The sequence below is a fragment of the Rosa chinensis genome, chromosome 6, assembly GCF_002994745.2.
Source record: "Rosa chinensis cultivar Old Blush chromosome 6, RchiOBHm-V2, whole genome shotgun sequence".
NCBI lineage: Eukaryota > Viridiplantae > Streptophyta > Magnoliopsida > Rosales > Rosaceae > Rosa > Rosa chinensis.
Window position 1 is genome coordinate 16,652,874 of NC_037093.1, and position 23,223 is coordinate 16,676,096.

At 37.2% G+C, this 23,223-nt stretch overlaps 2 protein-coding genes across 12 annotated transcripts in view; both read right to left on the minus strand.

The window, feature by feature from the left end:
- LOC112169814 (long chain acyl-CoA synthetase 2) overlaps nt 1-23,223 on the minus strand; it is a 38,410-nt gene that overhangs the window by 11,034 nt on the left and 4,153 nt on the right. The window contains exons 12-19 of one of the 2 annotated variants that reach the window (XM_024306873.2): nt 23,093-23,159; nt 22,941-23,016; nt 22,708-22,825; nt 22,189-22,434; nt 21,926-22,065; nt 21,553-21,735; nt 21,358-21,477; nt 21,001-21,272 (exon numbers count right to left, since the gene is read on the minus strand). In XM_024306873.2, coding sequence (XP_024162641.1) covers nt 21,225-21,272; nt 21,358-21,477; nt 21,553-21,735; nt 21,926-22,065; nt 22,189-22,434; nt 22,708-22,825; nt 22,941-23,016; nt 23,093-23,159 — 998 coding nt within the window. In that variant the 3' untranslated portion in view covers nt 21,001-21,224. Of the gene's footprint in view, nt 1-21,000; nt 21,273-21,357; nt 21,478-21,552; nt 21,736-21,925; nt 22,066-22,188; nt 22,435-22,707; nt 22,826-22,940; nt 23,017-23,092; nt 23,160-23,223 lie in introns of those variants that run through there. The other variant, XM_040508151.1, reaches the window with a different exon arrangement.
- LOC112169812 (TMV resistance protein N) lies at nt 9,127-20,450 on the minus strand. Of its 10 annotated transcripts, none has more exons than XM_040508146.1 (16): nt 19,539-20,450; nt 18,299-19,403; nt 16,990-17,253; nt 15,354-16,898; nt 15,136-15,279; nt 14,141-14,289; nt 13,922-14,055; nt 13,555-13,775; nt 12,253-12,328; nt 12,039-12,130; nt 11,510-11,782; nt 11,274-11,413; nt 10,963-11,074; nt 10,751-10,868; nt 10,020-10,162; nt 9,127-9,942 (listed from the first exon to the last, which is right to left on the minus strand). In XM_040508146.1, the coding sequence occupies exons 1-5, from the start codon at nt 20,039-20,041 to the stop codon at nt 15,184-15,186; spliced, it is 3,513 nt and encodes a 1,170-aa protein (XP_040364080.1). In that variant the 5' UTR covers nt 20,042-20,450; the 3' UTR covers nt 9,127-9,942; nt 10,020-10,162; nt 10,751-10,868; nt 10,963-11,074; nt 11,274-11,413; nt 11,510-11,782; nt 12,039-12,130; nt 12,253-12,328; nt 13,555-13,775; nt 13,922-14,055; nt 14,141-14,289; nt 15,136-15,183. The 10 variants fall into 10 exon arrangements, with proteins under 10 accessions (XP_040364080.1, XP_040364076.1, XP_040364078.1 ...); XM_040508142.1 differs by having other exon boundaries at nt 10,949-11,074; XM_040508144.1 differs by having other exon boundaries at nt 10,963-11,120.

Below are 23,223 nucleotides of genomic sequence, written 5' to 3' on the forward strand. Positions count from 1 at the left end.
CAAAATCAACAAAAAATGTCTCACTTACCCCAGCAACAAATTTTTATTCTCACTAACCCAAAATGAAACAAAATGATAATTTTAACCTTAATCTAATTAATAAATTACACTTGATACCACTCTCCTCTCTCCCCAGCACAACTCTCTCTCCTTGATCTCTCTCTCTCTCTCTCCCCCCTTCAAAATCGGATTCCGGTCTCTCCCCTCCAAATTCCGATTCCACCTCCTCGAATAGCGCCTTCTCTCTAATTCGAATCAAATTTGGTGAGTCGAGGAGTGCCTCTGGAATTTTGATCCTCCGATCTCCAGTGAGTCGAGGAGCTGCATTAGACAGCTTCAAAGCCTTTCCCGCCGGCGGCGATCGCGATGTTGACGCAGTTGACTCCACAGCCACACGGCTCTTCTGTTTGTCACAGGTCTGGGATCCGAGCCTTGCATCCGGGTTCTGGGGGAGGCCGGAGCCAACCTCGATCACAGGAATGAGCCTCTTTCGCCTCAATTCCACAGCAGCCCACCGCAGAACAATAATCTCCGGTGAGATTCGGGTCTGATATTAGGAATTTTGGAAGCAGGGATCCCCGGTCTCTTCATGTCCGGCCAGTTCAACTGTGGGCTAGTGGTGTGGTTTAGATATTCCCTGAACCAGTCTCCTCCTTGAACATCGAAAAGTTGTGCTCGGCTTCGAGAATATGTTCGAAAGAAGAAGAAGGAGAAAGAGAAGCTGCAGCCGCCCAAATCATTTTTTTTACAGGTGAGAGACATCGGCGGCGAGCTCCTGTGGTTTTTGTCCGGCTCTTAACTTGGGTGCCCAGAGTATTTTCTGGGTGCCCAAATCATTTTTTTTTTTTAAAGTAATGGGACAGAAGGAATGAAAAAAAATTGAATGTCTATTAGGGGGCAATAGACTTCTATTGGACCTCAATAGACGTTTTAAATTGATGTAATCTCTCGTTTTTTTTTTTAATCAAAGTTTTATTTGTGTAATTTTAAAAAGATTAGTTCCCATTTCGGTAATTGAAAAGTCTATTGGTGGCCAATAGACCTTTTAAATTGATGTAATCTCTTTTTTTTTTTTTAATCAAAGTTTTATTTGTGTAATTTTAAGAAGATTAGTTCTCATTTCAGTAATCGAAAAGTCTATTGGGGGACAATACATGGTTGATAGTCGTCTATTGGGGGGCAATAGATGTCTATTAGGGGGTAATAGACTATTGGGGCAATAGAAGTCTATTGGGGGGCAGTAGACCTCTATTGCCCCTCTATTAGGGGGCAATAGAAGTCTATTAGGGGGCAATAGATGTCTATTGGGGTAAAAAAAAATCTTTCCGGTGACATTTTCAGCAAATTCCGGTGGGCGGCGGCCGGTCACCTGAATCTGGCGACTGGAATCCAGCGAAAGTTGGCCGGATTCCCGAGACCGGTGACGGGGCTCCGGCGAAGTCTCCTATGGTTTCTCTCTCTTCCATTTTCTCTCTCTCTCTCTAAGTAATAAATGGGTGAGGGTAAAATGGTATTAAAAAAAATTAAAAAAACAAAAAAAATAATCTTAATGGGGTATTAGGGAATACCTCCTTAGAGTGTTTTGGGTAAGAGGGAATTAAAAAAACTTAATGGGGTAAGTGGGAAAAAAATCTCTAAAAATGGGGTAAATAGACAAAAACCCTAATAAAAAAATAAAAATTCGTCCAAACTTAAAATGAAAATCTTTTAGTGCAAAATCAAAAAATCTCAAATACCTAAAAATAACTTTGAAATACAATGGTTTTATCCCTTCACAAGGTATGCAAGCAATCCGGATTTATATCTTGATGCGTCCACAACTTAAACCGAACCACTAGTTCTTTCAAAACCAAATTCACCCAAATACCTAACTAAAATATCTCGACATGTCATGTATCTATCGAAGCCCCAGAGCAACAAACTCTGGAACTACGAGTGGCTTGATCCCTCCCAAGTAGGCAACCTGTAAAACAACCTACATGCAACAACAAGTTTTCACAAACACACACATCTCTATTTATTAGGTTTGTATTTCATAATCAAAGGGTTTTCCCTTGAAGCAAAGGGATTGTAATTAAGAGATTTTCTTATCTTGAATGGGTTGAATCTAACATAATTAAAAACTTTATTTTCATCAATAAAATAGAACGAAATTGTGTTGGGTATGTTTAATTACATTTTTTGCTCAACATCAAGGGTGTCATAAACTGGGAAGTAATCGGTAAAGCAATAACTCTTGAGGCACCAATTGAGCCCCGCAACCGCAAGAGATTGTGCTTGTACGATGATGTTTTCGATGTTTAACACAAGGCAGAGTGAGTAAAATACACAATACCATGTATTTACACATAATTTTGAGTTTTTATCACAAACAGTCTTTAAAGTTTGGGTCATCCACACTTTGGTTTTTAACATTTTAAAACTATCACATTGGTATCTCAAATTAATCTTCCACATAAATTTATTAACCCTCCATTAATAGCACTGCTAACTAATTACTTTTCGTTTTGCATGTACTAGTACTATTTATCCACTTTTTTTTTTTTTTTCTAATTTTTAGTTAATTGTTATCTCAATCAAGACGGTGATAGATCTGTGATGGGGAGAGAGAGAGGGCAAGATGAAAATGTTCTTGGCAAAAAGGAGTTGACGATGTTACTAAATGAGGGTATTAAAAGTATGTTAGAGATTAATTTTAAGGTACCAAATTAATAGTTTTAGAATGTCGGGAATCAAACTGTCGAATAACTTTGAAGATTGTTAGTGACATTTACTCTCTAAATTTTACTCTCAATAAGGATGAAATCCGGAATAAAGAAAAATTTGGGTTCTTGACCAAATGCCCAAGAAACTCAATTACTCCACTAAAGAGATTTTTGTACTCACTTACCCCATTTAAAATTAAAAAGACATTTTTAGACTCCTAAAATTTAAAAATTTCCCACTTCTCTCTCCCGCGATGGCTTCCCACTTCTCTCTCTCAGCCTCCTCCCCGCAACCGCCGCGCCGGACAACACCTCCAACGTCATCGGCGCAACCAATTCCTCCTCCACCGGAGCGCGTGGCCTCCTATCCTCCCTCGGCCTCTCCTCGCTCCGCCTCGACGTCTCCGACCCCAATTTCACCTCGTCCCAATTCTAATCTCCCCTTCAGCGGTGGAGGGGGGCATGGAAAGGAAGAGTAGGCCACCGGAGACTTGAATCAAATGGGAACTGGTTATGTACTGCAGTCCAGCTCCGGTGCCATCCCGGCAAGCCACCACAGTCAGATTCCGGCGAATTTTCAGATGCTGTCTAATTCCAAGATCGGTGGCTGGTCAAGATCAAAGAGGACGATCCGGTGAGCATTTTCGCTGCTGCACTCTCAGCCTTCTTTGTTTCTTCGATTCTGTAATGCTTTTTGTTTGGTTCTGGGGTTGTACTAGTTCTTTAGGGATGCAAGAGTTCTGAAGCTTTATTGTTCTTGATCGAATGTGGGCTTTATGGATTGCGGTTGATAATGTATTTACTCTGTGATTACGTAGTGGATTAGCTTGAGATTTATTTCTTAGTGTTGGATTCAGTGCTTTCATTTGGGAGATTAGAAAATGTGAGGTAGAAGAATTGTTGTAAAATTTAGAATCTTGATTCATGTTCCTGGGAAATTAGCAATGTTCAAGTCTGTGGAGAAGAGATGGACTATAATTAAATTTCCTTTCATTATATTACTTGTTTGTGTGATGCAAATGGTTATTTGTGGAACTGATTGCATGGTTTTGTTGACTTGATTTTCTAGAACTTAGCCACAATGATGCTTCTGTGATATGCTCAAACCTTAACCCAATGAAATGATGTGTTGCAGGAGATCTATAGGAATATGTTAGAATTTGTGGTTTTGATACCACTGTTGGAATTTGGTGCGGAAGCTTTAATAGTAGTGGGCTAGGACAATGTGTTTAGGAAAAGATGTTTAGGAGCTAGGTGAGATAGGACTAGAAGTAGAGGAGTTTAAAAAAGCAGAGGAGGTAACAGAGGAGAGGTTTGTATATATTGACAACAGGGGAGCTTTGGGTTATTAATAGAGGAGCTTTTTTTATTTTTTATGATTAGAAGAGTACATCATGCAGACATATATAGAGATGATTAACCAACTTACTCACTAGTACCAGTGTACCACCGACCTTGATGGACTAGTCTAGATCATGCTAGACCATGTTACACTATTGATTACATTCATAGTTACATGATTCTTCTAGATACTTACTGTAATAACTTGATAATTCTAGAACAATCTACTCTTGGACTTCTCTTGGTTGCTCTAGACTTCTCTAGATTGATGTAGATTATTTTAGATGATCAATGTGCATTAACTTTCAACACTCCTCCTTGATGCACATTGATGATGCTCCGAGCAATCTCGTAGTAATTCAAGTCTTGATCTTGGAAGTGCCTTGGCGAAGGTGTTCTCGCTCTTGCTTTCTTTTTCCATGGCCTTCCTTCTGCTTTCTTCTTCCATAGCCTTTCTCTGGCTTTCTTCTTCATCGAAACTTCACAACTTTTTGGTTGTGGAGGATTTGAACTCCCTTCTTTATTTACTTGCTGTGGTAGAGTCCTCGGCTGCTTTTTCTCTAGGCAAATATTTTTCTTCTTGACTTCTGCTTTCATGGCCATTTGTTGCCATTGGATGGGGAAATTTCTATTTTTCATCCTTATTTTGAATATCAACCTTCTTTTCTTGTCAAATATTTTGCAGAAGTCTCCATGAAATAATATAGCATAACCATTTTCCAGCATTTGTCCGACACTTAGGAGATTATGCTCCAAGCTAGGAACTAATAGAACATCATTAATCTTTTTAGTTCCTAAATTAGTCGGGATGGAAATCGTACATTTGCCTTTAGTTTTCACCATTTCTCCATTTCCTAGTTTCACTTGAGACTTTTGTGAAGTATCAAGTTTGGAGAAAATGGTTTTGTCTCCAGACATATGATTGCTGCAGCCGCTATCCACGTACCACTTCTTATTTTTCTCTTCAATAGTCGAGTGACATGCATAGAAGAGCTGCTCATCTTGCTCATTTTCTTCTGAAAAATCTGCTCGGTGATTTTTCTTGAGGAAACAATTTTCCTCAATATGACCAAATTTGTTGCAGTTTCGGCATTTTGGTTTTCCCCGAAACCAACAATCTTTTTCTTGATGATTATTTTTGTGGCAGATTCCACATGGAGAATAATTTCTTTTCTCCTTTATATCTTTTTTATTTGCCCAATATTTGGGTCTATCTGCTTCTCTAGAAAATTCTTCAAACTTCTTTTCTTTTTCATTTTTCTGAGATCGAATATTGAGTTTAGATCGGAATGCACTTTCTATAAGACTTTCATTCCGACTACTCAATCTTTTCTCATAAGCTTCTAAAGAGCCTATTAGTTCTGTCACCGAGAGATTCGATATGTCTTTCGAATGTTCGATGGCAGTTACTATTGGGTCATATTTTTCAGTGAGGCTAATGAGTATTTTTTCAACTACTCTAGTCTCACTAATATTTTCACCATAGGCTCTTATTTGATTCACAATTTCCTTGAGTCTGGAATAATAATCTTTAACGATCTCAGAATCTTTCATTTTCAAGTTTTCTAGATCTCTCCTCATTGTTTGTAGTTTAACAGCACGTACCTTTGCCGTCCCTTGAAACTCCTCCTTCAACATGTCCCAAGCTTCCTTCGCCGTAGAAGCTCCCATGATTCTTGAGAAGTTCGCATCATCTACGGCTTGTTGAATAGCGTAGAGAGCATTCGCATCTCTTTGTTTCTCCTTCTTTTCTTGCTGTAATTGCTCCACCGTGGGATTTTCCGGCGTTGAGAACCCTCTGTCAACTATGTCCCATAGATCTTGAGACATAAAATAGGTTCTCATTTTGATGCTCCAGAAGTTGTAATTCTCACCTGAGAAGATTGGAAGAGGAAGAGATGTTTGATTGGATGTAAAGGCTGACATGGTGGACTCAAGTGTTACGCCCCGAATTGATCGGAACAGCTCTGATACCACTGTTAGAATTTGTGGTTTTGATACCACTGTTGGAATTTGGTGCGGAAGCTTTAATAGTAGTGGGCTAGGACAATGTGTTTAGGAAAAGATGTTTAGGAGCTAGGTGAGCTAGGACTAGAAGTAGAGGAGTTTAAAAAAGCAGAGGAGGTAACAGAGGAGAGGTTTGTATATATTGACAACAGGGGAGCTTTGGGTTATTAATAGAGGAGCTTTTTTTAATTGTTTCATTAATTAGAAGAGTACATGCAGATACATATTTATAGAGATGATTAACCAACTTACTCACTAGTACCAGTGTACCACCGACCTTGATGGACTAGTCTAGATCATGCTAGACCATGTTACACTATTGATTACATTCATAGTTACATGATTCTTCTAGATACTTACTGTAATAACTTGATAATTCTAGAACAATCTACTCTTGGACTTCTCTTGGTTGCTCTAGACTTCTCTAGATTGATGTAGATTATTTTAGATGATCAATGTGCATTAACTTTCAACAGAATAGGTATTCAGACTGAGCAAAGTAGGCCAGGTCATCGATGGTAATGACTTGTCTACAGCTAGTGCAGTTCTCGGGGTACTGGGTTAAGAAAGCCAATGTAGCTTTGAATAAGGTCCCTCCTTTACAAGTGTGTTCTTTAATTCTAAACAATATGAATTGGCATAGAGAACCTCAATGATCAAACTTTATATCAGTAACTATCATCTCTATCTGTTTTTGTTCTGTTTGAATATAAATGTATAGCTTTTTGATTGTTTTCTGTGTACATTCTCAACAGTTGAAATCGTTTTACCTGAAATAAAATTATTATTGGGTATTAATGGGGAGCAATAAAAAGTTTATTGGGTATTAATGGGGGCAATAAAATGTTTATTGGATATTAATAGAGGGCAATAAAAAGTTTATTCGGGGGCAATAAAAAAGGATGCGGGACTCCGGTCACCTGTCCGGAGGTTGCCGAAAGTTCGCAAAGAGGACGCCGGAGACTTTTATTAACCCCCAATCAATTTTTATTGGGGGGCAATAAAAAATTTATTGTGAGCAATAAAGTTTATTGGCGAGAAATTAAAAATTTATTAGGGGGCAATAAAGTTTGTTAGGAGGCAATAAAAAGTTTATTGGATATTATTGGAGGTAATAAAAAGTTTATGGGGGGGCAATAAAGCAGGACACCGGTCGCGGATTTCGGCGGCCGGAGTTTGGTGAAGTCTCTCTCTCTCTAAGTGACAAATGGAGAGAGGGCAAAATTGTCCCAAAAATAAACAAAAATTAATAAAAAATAAATTAATTAGGTATTAAGGCAAAAAATATGTAATTTGTTGGGTACCGGGCAATCTTATAAGATGTTTGGGTAAATGGGGTTAGTATAGCTCAAATTTGGGTAAATGAACATTTTCCCAAAAAATTAACTAGCAATTTTCTTTTGATAAGGAGTTTTCTTTGTTAACACTGAATCCTTTTTCATTTCAGGGAACAAATGAAATTGAAGGCATCATCATGTCTCCCGCACAAATATATGATAAATCTCCTCCTGTTCTTGAACAAGACTTACCAGAGATAGAATTGAATGCTAGAAGCTTCTCAGGGATGAGAAATCTTAAATTTTTTAAAAACAGAGATGCACCCTGTTCTGGAGAGATGGAATCGCTCCCCAATAATTTAAGGCTTATTGATTGGCCTCACTTTCCGTTTAAAGCTTTACCATTGGATTTTGATCCAAAGAAGCTTGTTAAACTCAAGATGCCTGGCAGCAGCTGCATGTTACAACTGGGGGCCACATTCAAGGTATTCTAGATTATTTCTTGAAGATAAACTTTCGAAATGAGATTATATAATTCTAATAAGTCTCAGTCATTTATTTTTCTTGTTTTACTTGACAACGCCAGAGTTGCAAATGTCTGAAATATATGAACTTAGAAAGCTGCTCATAACAGTATATGTGTATATGCTCGAACTTAAGAACACAAACATACCTGGAGCTGCAGCCATTGTGGAAGATGACAAAGTTGGTCTTCCTGATTTTATGCACTTGGTTAATTCTCCTCTGAGCTATCCTTGATGAGAGTTCTCTAATGGGCAGAGCAATGTATTCTCAGGTGCAGGTAATGATAGCTAGAGCAGGCCAAGTGGTTCCTTATATAGGCCGACGAGTCTAGGTACCTTCCCATAAAGGTTTCCTATACCGATTAGCAAAAGGAACAACATTCCTGATTCATGTACATAACCTAATGCAGTGAGGTATGATCAATCATGTAAGTTTGCTCAATGAACTGGGAATCCTAATTGAAATATCAATGACTAGTCTGATTGCTTGTTCTACATCAAGAGTAGCAAGTTGCTTGTTCTTTAAGTTGACATTCATAAGTCCAAATATTCTTACAAGATGAGCACTTCAGCTGTGTGCTGCTGGAGCTCACTTTTCTCTTTCCGTTTTCCATGTGTTGGGGGCAGATTGTATTTTGACATTGTGCATATTTCTAGATCAATAGTTTTGTTCTTTTTGGGTTAGTTCAGCAAGCCTTCCTACTCCAGAGCATTTATCATGGCAAAATTGTAACATGTATTATTTGAAAGGAGCAAAAGTCGGGGTTATCCAAGCAGAGTGAATTGGTGAGAATAGATGATGTATCTTACAAGTTACAACTTATGAAGTTATGCCGATGGAGATAATTTTCACTGGAGAATATGACAGGCTAATGGAGAGAATCGAGAGATGATACTCTGGTCTTTAGGGGTTTTGAATTCTATACTAGATTTTTCTCAGATTTTATTATGTCACGCATTCTTCAAAATTTTCAAAAATGGTCAGAAATTATATTTCTTACTATCCAATCGTCAGAAGTTATAGTTCTTTCTACACATCAAAGAAAATGGTATGTTCAAGTTTCTACTCATATTTTGATGATTCAGATAGTAAGAAATATAACTTCTGACCATTCTTTCTACACGTCAAAGAAAATGAATTATGCTCAAGTTTCTACTCATATTTTGAAGATTCAGTAGAAAGAACACAAAATTTTCTCACGCATTCTTCAAGGACCCTTTACGTGATTGTTTGGGAAATGTATTGTAAAAAAGTGGATTAATGTATATCTGTTGAAGAGAAATATAAACTTACATTTGCCAAGGAAAAACAAAAACAAAGATTATCCACACATCTTTTTGCAAATAAGTGCAGAGCACGCTCTGACTTGAGTGACAAGTCGATAGTTTATTCTTTTCTTCACCCCCAACATTAAAAGTAAATAAAATTACACAGGCACACAGCAAACTAAATCGGTAGTTTGTTCTTTTCTTGACCCCCATCCCCCCAACATTAAAAGTAAATAAAATTACAGAGCCACGCCGCAAACTAAATCAGTTGGCAGAGGAAATCTCCGGATCTTGAAAACAGAAAAAAAAACAAAAATGCAGCTGAATTAGAGAAACAAAATCTACAACCAGCAAGCATAGCAAGAAACCAAGCAGCAAGGCAGGACGAATCAGTAAAGCAAGTAACAATTCATGCATCAAAACAAGCCCCAAGAAGCCTTGGTCAGGAATGCCATGTATAGAGGGTTTACATCCTATCGTCATGGCATTACTAGGAGCACCATGCAGCATCTGAGGAATGCCACTACGCTGCTATAAAGACTCGAAAATAACTCTTCTACTAAGAAGGCAGCAGTAGTCGGGATGCATAAACAAGATTTTAACAAATGGAGTTACTGCAGCCACACACGACATTTGATAATAGTTGATGACTCAATAATTTCAGCAGCTGCACAGACAGTGGGACAGGTGGACAGCCAATCTTGCATGTACTCTCTCATTTGAAAGTTCTGAGAGATCCATGTCAAAGTGATTTTCCCCAGAATCTGGAAACTGTACGAATGCATTCCATGTCAGATGACTAGATCAGTACGATAGTACCTGCATGCATGAAATTAGCAACAAGGAGTTCATCCTTCAGACAATTGTAGACATACTAGCTGTTTCTTACTATTTACCTCATCCAAAATTCATATTTTGCCCCTGGTTTTGACACTATGATCTAAAGTCATCGGTCAAATGATGTTCAGCTACCTGTCCTGTCCACCAAAGTCACCGCAGCAGCAAGAAACGATTCAAAGTTGTTCCCGGAAACCTGAATCTGCCAACCAGAGAAAGTTAAGATATAAACAGGCTTCAAAACACAAAACAGGAACTAATTTGTACAAATCAAATGTTTGTGCAAAGATCAACTATACAAACTCATCCACTGAGGAATGTAGACCAAATGTGGGGCTATCCTACTTTCTATAGAAACTTACCAACATAACTGCATATCCTTTTCAAACCAGATACTGTATTGGATTTCATTTTATGTTTTTTTCGTTTCACTTGCTCAGTGATTAATACGAGTACATGCAGTGGTGGTGAAAGCTTACCTTTATATCCTCTTGTTAATGCTACAGATCAGTGATTTTGCCACTTGACTGAGGTTTGTACAATAATTATTCTAGATGTGTATATTCGTGTATACTTTTTTTTAAGCCTTAGCTTTTGACTATTTAATGAGGGAATAACAGGTTGTGAAGAACAGATAGAGACATCCCCAATACAAAAAGGGAAGTTTGATTGATTTTTAATCTTTAATAAAACATCTAATTGGTATTATGTCATTGCAAATTAATGACCAGTCCTTCGCCAACAAAAATGAGTTCTTGGAGAGAAAAGTATAAATAAATTACCAACTAACCTCCCAATAAAAGCAAGATTGGAGTCCAGAGAAGAGATTAGAGTCCACCTCATCATCTTCCTTCTTTGCCATCTGAACCAAATTTTGAAGCTGCTTTTAACAACTCAAACCCACGAAGCTGCAATTTAAATGTCTTTTAAGTCAGATGACTAATTAATCAACATAGCATGAATTTAGGAACAGCAATGGAGCACATACTGGCTGTTTCTGACCCGTAATAAGCTCATCCAAAATGTAATTTCTTGCTCTCAGGTTTTGACACAATGATTTGTAATCATCAGTCAAATGATGCTCAGCTGCCCAGTGCCTTTCTGCCAGGAACAACTACAGCAACAAGAAATGACTCAAAGCCGTTCCCATAAACCCATATCTGCTGACCCGATGAAAGTTAAGATGTAAAGATATCCATCTGTAACTTCAGATAACTTGAAAGAAGGGTAGAGGACACTACCACAAAATTCAAATGTAGCACAAAGACGAACACAAACAAATTTATTGTAGAATACAGAAGTTAGTGAGATACCGATGTGACAAGGGGGCATTGCATGTATTTGCTTTCAATGCTTTCCACAGCAACATATTCACCTTGAGACAGTTTAAATACTTCCTTTTTCCTGTCTATAACTTTCATTGCTCCATTAGGCTGCCATTTTTCTATATCACCTGTGACCCATCCACTCAAAATGAATCATCAACAAAAATTTTGAAGGCGCCCTCTTGAAAAGAAACCAAAAGATTGAGCATCGACCAAGAAAGTACCTCATTTCTAGTATTGTACACATTTACCTGTACGGAACCACCCATCAATAAGGACTTCTTCAGTTAGATCTTGTCACTTGTGGTAACCAGAAAACAAGGTTTTTCCTCTTAGGAAAATCTCTCGACATGGCACACTAGAAAGTGCATCATATCCCAGTTCTGGGACCATCTCAAGCCATGCTTCAATAGTTGTCAGGGGGGCACCAACAGTTCCAATCATAGGATAAACATTGCCAAGGGACGTAAAACACCCACCACAGCTTTCAATAAGGCCTACACAATTTAACAAACTGATGAAATGTAGTTCTCTCCGTTTCATATATATCTGCTTCTGATGTGTCGTGGTAGCTGATTTAGAAACTTGAGGTCATTTGAATGAGTACAAAAAAAGCATTCATACTGACATCTCATAGGTCAAACACATATACCATGAATACTTAACCTTGTACAATTTTCTTGATCTTCACTATGATTTAACTGATTCAAGTATAATATGTATCTATTCATTATGTTATGCAGTCAACCATACCATATCCTTCAGATAAATTCCTCTGCATGCCTGGGCAAAGGTGCAGCACCAGACAACATTATACGAACTTGTCCTCCTAGCTCTCGTTTTATCTACCGCAAAGGCATAAGATAGAAGTAATGCATTGTTCAAATGTAAAACCAGATATTTCAAGAATAGAAAGGTGAAGAACCAGATATTTCAAGAATAGAAAGGTGAAGGAATAATAACTGACCTTGTAAAAAACAAGTTTGTCCAAGAGAGGTGCCGCTTTTGCTTTTGTTAGGCCCTTCTGCAGATTTGCCAACTTGCTGCCATATAAACGTTAGCCATGTATTGGTAATACTTCAACAAAGTTACTTTGATAAAAATATAAACTATAAAATAAATCCGCAAATAAGCACCTTTCACAGGATGAATTTACTCAAAATTGTATTAGTACCCTTAGTTTAATTAGTTGGTAGAAAATCTGTAATTTGATGGCCAAACACAAAGATTTCAGCATAATTTGATCTACTATGGGATCCAACTTCTGCCAATATGAAAATATAAATTTCCCCTAGTGGAGGGTTACAGTACAACCCCAACTTTAATCAATCTGATAAAATTAAGATACGTGGAAGGTGCAGTTTGAACCCCTTATCAGTTACCACTAACATCACCAAATAGAAAGCAACCGATATTGTTCTAACAAGCTTCATGCAGAATGACGTCCTCACATGTTCTCTTGGCAAAAGCAACAAATCCTGAAGAATAAACTATAAGTGCTTGCTAAATTGGATTGTATCCACATGGTTTAAATTTTTTTTCTTGGAAAACCTAGCATTTTAAACAGGCAGAGCATATATGTATGGAAACAGATTAAGGATGGCAAATTTCATTTGAGAATGAAAAAATAATTTCATATTGATAATGCTACAAAAATCAAAACAAAAAATAGTCTTTTATTGGCCTTTTCAGTAACAAAACTACCAAGTCTCCATGACCAAAAATGTTCCTTGCAAGTTTATTTGCCTCTTACACAAAAATGAGGTACGTTTATGATTTAAAACTGTGCAATAGACGAAACACAGGTACAGACCTGGTGAAAATCCATCACCAGATTGCACCCCAAACACAGTTACGGGAACTATTCTGCCTCTTGTTTTTTTTGTTTTTTGGTTTTTTTTTTGTTTTTTTTGTTTTTTTTGGGAAAAGAAACAGCTTTTTGTTGAATAAACAAAAACCGAATTACAAGGAGTCTGCTTTAAAGATCTAAAGAGGGCAGCTAGGGCTATAGGCTTAGCATCTCGTCTATTAATACTAAATGAAAGTTTTAAGGGCTTATACTGCAGCTGCTTGCTATTTCAAATTAATAGTAATCCAAAAGGAATAGTAAATATGCAGCTAAAGGCATTCTGAAGCAAATATGCAACTGCTGGAGATTGAGCATAAATTATGTGCAAATCATAATCAGAAATTACTCTGATTATGAGTATGCGAACAAAAACAGCAATGAAATATGACTCGATACCCAAAAATGAAATATGAAATATACCTTGGGATGGAGAGCTCTACAATTGCCACAACCCAGGTGAGTAAAAATCCACTACAATCAATCTATCACCAGCATTATGCAAAGAATCAATGAGTTCTTAGCAGAATGGATCTCCACCATGTTCAGTTTTAGGGTTTTCTCCCACCATTTCATAGCTTTGCTTACAAAGATTGAAGCTTGTGCCTGAAACCCTATACATATCCAAAATTTCATGGCTTGCACTGCGAAATTGCAACTGCCTTAGAATTCAAAAGAGCAATACTTTTTTTCCCAAATAAGAAATTCACCAAACATTGACATCCCAGGATTTTGTATTTAATGTGAATATCTGATACAGGTGTTATTACAGCAACACAGTAGGCCAGACCTGTATAAATGCAGGAGGTTTAGACATCCTTTGTTCAAAAGCCTTGGAGTCCCACTTTATTGAAAACTCCAATGCTATGTCAACTGAACCTGGTTCTCCAATGTGGGAGGCTTTGAAGCTATGTTCTCAACAAACTATCATTCAGGAATTCAGTTAGTCAATTTCAAAGCAGTTAGGGATTCATAAAATTCCATCAAGTGCAGGTCAATAAATAATTACCTTTTGATCCACATAATAATCCAGAATTCACTTATCTCACTTGAACTAGTGGCCTAATGTCACATAACTCTGGTAAATCAGAAAATCTAGCTGCAGTAACCATTAGTGATGCAACAGCTTCCTTAGATTCCTCAGGGCATGGGCATTCCCTGCAATGACAATAAGGGAGCAAAGTAAACATTATGATGAGTTAACCTGTCCTTCTTTCAAACAAAAAAATTTCATTTCCTTTAGCAGGAACTCAAACCACCTATCTTATGTACATTATTACATGATTCCGTCAGGTCAACAGAAAAACTGTAGTAATGACAGAATCATCTGAAGTTTCAAATATTCATGGCGTGAATATCTCTACACCAGAATCTAATCAAACTTCCTCCAATTAGTCTTTGCATCTAGTACAAATTTACTTGGCATATACTAAAATCAATCAACCATGTGAAACATGACGTTTAGAGAATCTAGTAAACTGAAGTAATGCCATACTGCATCAGCAGCATAATCTGACACTAAGATTAGCAATCCAGGAAACCAAACTAATTAAGCGAAAGTAAGGGCTTTTATTCTTTCTCGCCAACATTTCTAAGGCCCATAAGCGAATGTATATATTAGCAGTTCAATCCGAAATCAAAAGAGCAGCTGTGTATTAATAGAGTAGCAACATACCTTTGGATGAGGAAATAAATTCAGAAAACGATGCTATATAATCAGAAAATAGAAAGACCTTGAAAGTGGCTATCGGACGAGAAAACGTCTACAAGTTCATCAATGAGTTTAGTGAAGTAGATAAGTGCACTAGATCAAGCTTCTAAATTACAAATTTAATATTCCTTTCACTGATGCAATTTTGCACTTATTAGTTACATGGAATTGGGCATGGTAAACTTATTCAACTCTATCCACACATATGGAGAATGCCAACAAAGAGTTGATATTACAAACCAATCTTGAAACTCCAAAGATATCAAAGAAAGGGAGAATTTGAAAATGTAAACCTGTATTCGTAACACTGGTCCATAGACAATGCCATGCTGCATCAGTAATTACAGCTTTTCGTTCTCCAGTTGTGCATCAGTAGATAATTCTTTGCAGTCCTGCAATAGCATCCTCTGTTTGGGACGATAATTGTCCCAGAAGTCCTGCAATAGCATTGTTGTTCAGATGTCACATATTATCTCTGAAATGAGGAAATTTTCACAAAAGGAAACAATACCTTTTGAAGTTCATCATGAGAAAGTTCACTGGTGAGGTTCTCTGCACGGATTAGCTTCATAGAAACGTCTTCATTGGGTGGCATTACAAGGTGGACACCACAGCTTTTTATGGGCTTAGAGAGGTGATATTGATAAATAATGACTCGACATGTAAAAGGGGGCAACGGACGCATATAACCAAATCGCCACATTTCAAGGAAGGGAACATAGTGCAGCCACACATGATCCCACTCTCCTGAATGAACCCACTGGTGGGGTAGAGTTGAAACACTTACTTCATTGATGTGAATATAGACCTTAAAATCAGTCCAAGGCAGAGTATGTTGCAGGTTTTGATCAAGAGCAACACAGAGAGCCAATCCTGCGTTGTCCCATTTGAAATTTGCAAGTGTTTCGATATAAAATTCAAACCGTCGATGCCCCATGAAATCCATTTGACAGCTGAACCACTTTGGAACCTCGCTTCTTGGAACTGGAAATGTAATTGTGAATTTGGATTGCTGAGAAGATAGGAGTCGAGAGAAGAGATCAGCGTGCACTTCATCATCATCATCCTTGTTTGCCATCTCAACCAAATTTTGACAGAGTCTCCAGCAATTAGTCAAGTCCATCGCCATCATTTGTGATTCTTTACGCTCCAAAATGTTTGACAGCTTCGAAATTCTTTCCAATGATACGCAATCCCTCACATCCAACCGGCGAATCCTTGGTGGAAGCTCTGGAATTTCTACGAGCCGCGTGCAACCGATCAAAGAGAGTCTCGACAAGTTGACAAATTTGTTGATGATGCATTCGGGAAGGATAACAATGGTGCTTTCTGATAAATCAAGTTCATATAAAGTGGATGCACAATCAAGGGACGCGAGGAAATCAATATTAGATAAATTGCATCGATACGCGAGGAATTCATGTAGCCAAGGAAGCGCCGAATTGAATTCAGTGTCTGGCTCTGGCTCCAATGAACTGCCTTCATCACTCCATCTGTTTCTTTTCGATAAAGAGTCACGGTTGTCATGTGAAACCTTTGAGTAAGTTGGAAGCACTTCAGACTCCACCTTATTTGGGAATCTTACGAGTTTTGGGCAATCGGAGAATGAAACCGACGCTAACTTCTGCAATTCATAAATGCCGCAAGGTAGATCTGTGAGGTTTCCACAATCTTCTAACCACAAGTGTTTAAGGTTAATTAGATATCCAATGGATGAAGGCAATGCTTTGATGCCAGTGTCCCGAAGTATCAAGGATGTCATGTATTTCATCTCTCCCTCAATTTCAGGGAAACTCTCCAGCCTTGTGCAGTAGTCGAGATTAATGGATCGGAGGGATCTCCAGTTGACTTCTCCTGGTAGCCTCACAAGGTTAGAGCATCCTTTAAGATTCAGGTCAACAAGCTTTTTGAGGGATCCAACCGAAGGGTGAGCCTTCTTTAAACTTTTACAATTGCTTAGATCCAGGAACTCTAAGTTTGGGCTTCCAGACAGGTCTGGGCTTTGTGCTAGGAATTTACATCCACTCAAATTTAAGGATTTCAGATTTTCCATACTCTATCATACCAAAGAAGAAGAATAAATCAAATGGAAATTTAGTAAGGTATAAAGATTTCAATAAATTAAAGTCTTGAAAATATATAAATACCTCGAAACGTGAGATGCAACTACGAGGCATATTAAGTTGAATTAGATTCTTCATGTTAAAATTGCGGGGAAAAAATTTTAGCGGACAATCACGCCATTCAAGTAACCGCAACTGATTCGGATAATAATCAACCTTTCCACAAAACCGTCCATTGATGTTTATGAAAATTTTAAGATTTCTCATCTTTTTGAAGCATTTAGGATTCAAGCATATCTCATCTGCTATAGGCATTTTTATCACTATACCTTCAGTTTTGCTTGTTCCCTAGTATGAAAAAGGCAATCGTATTAGCAAAATGAGTACTTATATAATAAAAAACATGCAGTGTTATTCTTTCTTTAAGAATTCAACAGAAAATCATATAATACATATTACCGGATATTGATTGTGGAATTAAAAAATTGGGACCTCCAAATCTGCTCACTTCACCTCACTCTGTTATGAATTATTAAATGACATATATAACCTACTATAAAATGGCTATTAAGGACATTAATTATACCAAAAAAATATTATATTTATTTTATGTATACTTTCCAATTCAATAATATTAGATTGTATTCCTTATTATTTTCCTTATCTATTTTCATTTTCCAATTTCACTACATACTCATTAAAGCATTCATATATATTTAATAAGAATTAAAAATATGATCAAGATCATGTGACATAAAAATATATGATATATATGTTGAATGCATATTGGTGAGGGAAAATAAAATAAATCCTCTTATGATTTAGGACATAAATCTAAGTCAATCCATTATATTTGAAAATAATAATAAATAAATATTAAAAATAAAAATATTTAAATAATTAATCATGTGGTACAAAAAATACAGAAAAAAAAACATTATAAAACGAATGATTTTTGTTTGAGAGAATAAAAACAAATGATTTCTTCAATTTTTTTTTTTTTTTTGCATAGCTAAAATAGAAAAAAAAATTAAAAACATAATAGTTCATGGCATTTTCTTATTTATTAGACATTAATTTTTGAAATTCAAGTTTGATTAAGAAATGTATATTTAGTTCAAATTTATAGAACGATTAAATCATTGAAATGACTAAATTTTTTCTTTTAAAGATAATAATTTGTTTGCAAATTATATGAGAGATTATTTGAGGAAGTTTAGTGAGGTTTAGTGAGTAAATTTAGTATTTGATAAGACGTATAAAAAGCATAGAGGTCAAGTGAGTAAATTTGGAGGTTCCAATAGAAAAACTCTTAGAATCAACTATACACATAGAGAATCAGCTGACTTGACTCATGTATATATATAAATCTGAGCATATGGAAACTAGTTACCATGTTTTTTGTTAGAACATCAAGCACATCCTTATGATGCCACAATCTGCTTCGCTCACCAAGCTTTGTAGACTCTTGCCGAGCTATAGCTTTTCCCATCTCTTCTAGCAAATCATGCATGGAAACACAACCATATTCATCAACATTTATGAGTGCCTTTTCTTCGAGAACTTCAATACTATGCTTGGGGTTGTTGCGGTCACAATCTTCTAGTATATGTATCACAACCCTTGTATTCCTACCTTTGAAGAAACAAGCAATGTCGAGGAAAACTTCTTTCACTGTTTCTTCCAGTCCATCATAACTGACTTTGAGAGTATCTCGAATGTCTTTGGGATGATTTCTTTTATAACCATCTAACATAACTTGCCATTCATGTATAGGTCTACCATATAGATGTGAACCCAAAACTACCAGGGCTAACGGAATGCCATGAGCATATCTAACAATAGTGCTAATCCAGAGTTTCTCATCATCATCATGATTTTTCTTTTTCTTGAAGGCATATAACTTGAAGAGCTCACAACCTTCGTGATCATCCAGTTCCGTGGCCTTGTATATAGGATTGACTTCGTGAGCAGTCAACAAACGCTTATCTCTTGTTGTTATGATAATTATGCTGCCACAACCAAACCAATCTGATGCTCCGGCTAATGCACGTAGCTGGTCTAATTTATTCACATCATCAAGAACTAAGAGAACCCTTTTATATCTCAACGTTCTACGCAACAAAGTGTTTCCTTCATGAACATTGTTTATTTTCAATTCTTTCTGCCGCACAATGGTAGAGAGAAGAGTATTTTGTAGGTCGACTAAACCTCCATGTTGGTCTGAATATTCTCTAACATTTGCCAAAAAGCAGCTACCATCAAACTTATGGGCAATTGTATTGTAAACAGCTTTGGCAATTGTTGTTTTGCCTATTCCGCCAATTCCCCATATTCCTACCATGCGTACATCACTTCCTTCAACATCTAACATTTTAAGTATATGTTTTACCCGAGAGTCTAGCCCAACTTGGCACTTTGGCATATCCAAATAGGTAGGTTCTTTTACTTGTGCAGAAATCTCTTCAACAATTTTACCAATAAATTCATATTCATATCTGCCGTGTTAAAATCAAATGAAACATTTAATAAAACAAACCTTGTTACTTAGAAAAAGAACAGTATTGTATAATAATCACACACCAATAGAAGAACATAAAACTTATGCTAGATTAAAATGAGTAAAATCATACCCGCCCGAGAAATGCCACCCAGATAGATTTGCTGCTTCTGAAAGAGCTGCTCTCCACCTTAACACCATGTCCATGTCACCTTTGAATCTGCGTTCATACTGTGCAAGTGCCTCACCAAATGTACCTCGTTGGTTTCTTACGTCCGAGGGTTCCACGTTGTAAAAGATTGGCCGAACCATTTGGTTCTTTGATCTTCTACATTCAAGGATATGAACTAGTTCATCCAAACACCACTTGGAGGATGCATAGTTTTCAGAGAACACAATGAGAGAGAGCTTTGATCCTTCAATGGCTCGGAGAAGTGCTTGTGATATTTCCTCTCCTCTTGTAAGCTCATCATCTATGAAGGTGTTGATTCCCTTCTGAAGCAAATTCCAGTACAAATGGCCTGTGAAAGCAGAGCGAGTATCCTCGCCTCTGAAACTCAGAAACACATCGTGTGTGTGTGAACGGGTGGAAAAAGCAGAGGAGAAAGAAGAAGAAGCTCCCAATTGGATGGCCATCGAATCTGGCTTTTTGATTGATTTCAGGCACAGCTCGCTGATGGAATGAAGAAGGAGCAGAAGAGGAAGAAGCTCTCAAAAATAGGTACACTGCATGATGACAGTTTCCTGCTAGCTTGGATCAACATCAATTTGAAGTCAAGGGCGTGTAAGATGAAACGAAACTACCTAGAAAAGGAGAAGAAGAAAAGGTAAGTGGAAAAAGCAGGAACACATTGTATGTGTATGTGTATGAACGGGTGGAAAAAGCTGGTGAAATGAAGAAGGGGCAGAAGAGGACGAGGGTCTCAGTAGGCGCACTGAGTATTTCGTGTTAGATGAAGCGAAACTACCAAGAAAAAGAAGAAAAGGTAATGGCAGAGGACTGGATCAGTCAAGTCACCAGCGACAGAGCATCTTATACTTTTTTTTTTGCCATGTAATTATTGGTTTCGTTGAAAGGTCGATGCAATTGCCTGTTTGTCACCGACTAGCTCCTGATTTCGTGGTAAAACTGTACGTTGTACAAGAATGAAGAAAGGAGGTTAGGACTCATTTCTTTCTTCTTTTTCAAAAAACTAGTTAATAATATCTCTAAAAACATAACACAAGTACTTTTATTTTTTATTATTGTTAAACCTCAAAATTACTTTGCTCAGTTATTTTAAACTTGTCAGTTTTTTAATATTGTTGATTACTTATTATGCCACAGTTTTAAAAAATTGGGTTCACTTCTGCATATTGGTTAAAGCGACATATTTATACAACTCTAACTCCTCGATTGTCGAGTCTTTTATTAATTTTGACTTGAGATCTGGAAGTTGTTCCTCAAACAAGAGAAGACAGAGAGAGAGAGAGAGCCAGTTGGCCTTTCAACTGAATTCTTTTTTCTTTTTTTTTGATGACAACGGATCAACTGAATGTTGCACCTCCTCGTTAAATGCAAGCACGACATCTGGGGCTGACACAAATTCTAGAATAAACATGAAATATTTTATCTTGGATGAAAGAATAAATATGAAAATTTCATATGATCTTTACTTATTTATACACAAACTTAGAACAAGGTCAATATGGGTAAATCCCGACTAGATATTCTTTTACAGTCATATGTAGTTTTTCATCAACAAAAGATCAGGCAATCGAAATTTTGGGAAGGTGATGTAGCTATAGATTTATCCAATAGTTGCTTGCAGCTCTGTTCTTATACTTTTCCACCCTTTGCTTCACTATAAAGTTTTTCAACTTGATCCTGCAGATGATATGTTATCAACATACATATTTAGGATTAACTTATCAACGTTCCAACCTTTTCTTATCTAAGTAGAAAATCGTACCTTGTAATATTTGAGTAATTGCGGTCTTTTCAGTTTGAAAGTTGGGGTCATGAGATCCCTCTCTATGTCAAAGGGGTTTGGTTCCACATGAATTGCTTTTAACAACTCAAACCCTCGAAGCTGCAATAAAAATGTCTTGTAAGTCAGATAAATAAACTTAAGCAACATACCATGAAACAGGGATGGAGCACATACTTGCTGTTTCTGACCGATACTATTGAGCTCATCCAAAATGTATTTTCTTGCCTTCATGTTTTGACACAATGATTTGTAGTCATCAGTCAAATGATGCTCAGCTGCCCAGTCCTCCAAGGCCTTTCTGTCAGGAACAACCACAGCAACAAGAAATGACTCGAAGCTGTTCCCATAAACCCAAATCTGCCGACCAGATGAAAGTTAAGATGTTAAGAAATCCATCTGTAACTTCAGAAAACATGAAAGAAGGGTGGAGGACACTAGCACAAAATTCAAATGTAGCACAAAGACGAACACAATCTCATTTATTGATGAAATAAAGGTTAGTCCTGTCATTCATCATACAAGTAGAATACAGAAGTTAGCGACATACCGATGTGACAAGGGGGCATTGCAAGTATTTGCTTTCAATGCTTTCCACAGCAACATATTCACCTTGAGACAGTTTAAATATATTCTTTTTCCTGTCTATAACTTTCATTGCTCCATTAGGCTGCCATTCTCCAATATCACCTGTGATCCATCCACTCAAAATTAATCATCAACAAAAATGTTGAAGGCTCCATCTTGAAAAAGAAACCAAAAGATTGAGCATCAACCAAAAAGTACTCCATTTCTAGTTTTGTAGACATTTACCTGTATGGAACCACCCATCAATAAGGACTTCTTCAGTGAGATCTGCTCGCTTGTGGTAACCAGAAAACAAGGTTTTTCCTCTTAGGCAAATCTCTCCACGTGGCACACTAGAAAGTGCATCATATCCCAGTTCTGGGACCGACTCAAGCCGTGCTTCAATAGTTGTCAAGGGGACACCCACAGTCCCAACCATAGGATAAACATTGCCGATGGACGAAAAACAGCCACCACAGCTTTCAGTAAGGCCTACAATATTTAACAAACTGATGAACTCTAGTTCTCTTCGTTTCATATATATCTGCTTCTGACATGTCATGATAGCTGATTTAGAAAATTAAGGTTATTTGAATGAGTTCAATAGCATCCATACCCTACATCCCAAAGGTCAAACACATATATCACGAATTAAGGTAAGGGAGCACAGTGAGTTGAATACTTATGCTCATATAAACTCCTGAATCTTCACTATGATTTAACTGATTATATGTTATATTCATTATGCTATGCGGTCAGCCATACCATATCCTTGGGATAAAGTGCTGCAGCTGGTGACCCTCAAAAATTCCTCCACATGCCTGGGCAAAGGTGCAGCACCAGACAACATTATACGAACTCGTCCTCCTAATGCTTGTTTTATCTACCGCAAGTAACTCAGTTTGTTAGAATGTAACACATAAAATAGAAGTAATGCGTTGTTCGGATGTAAAACCAGATATTTCAAGAATGAAAAGGTGAATGATAGAATGACTGACCTTGTTAAATACAAGCTTGTCCAAGAGAGGTGCCGCTTTTTCCTGTGGTAAACCATTCTCCAGATTTGCCAACTTGCTGCCATACATGTATTAGTTAGTTTATGGTAGGAATACAAATGCAAACCCAAAAAGGAGGTCTTAGTAAGACGTACTAGTTATATGCATACTGGAAAAGGGTCTTCCTCAGCACACCACCAGATGAAACTTTACTAGCAATACCTTTGGAAACAGTATTTAAGCCAAATATTAACAACAAAGAAATTCAAGGACATACATCTATACA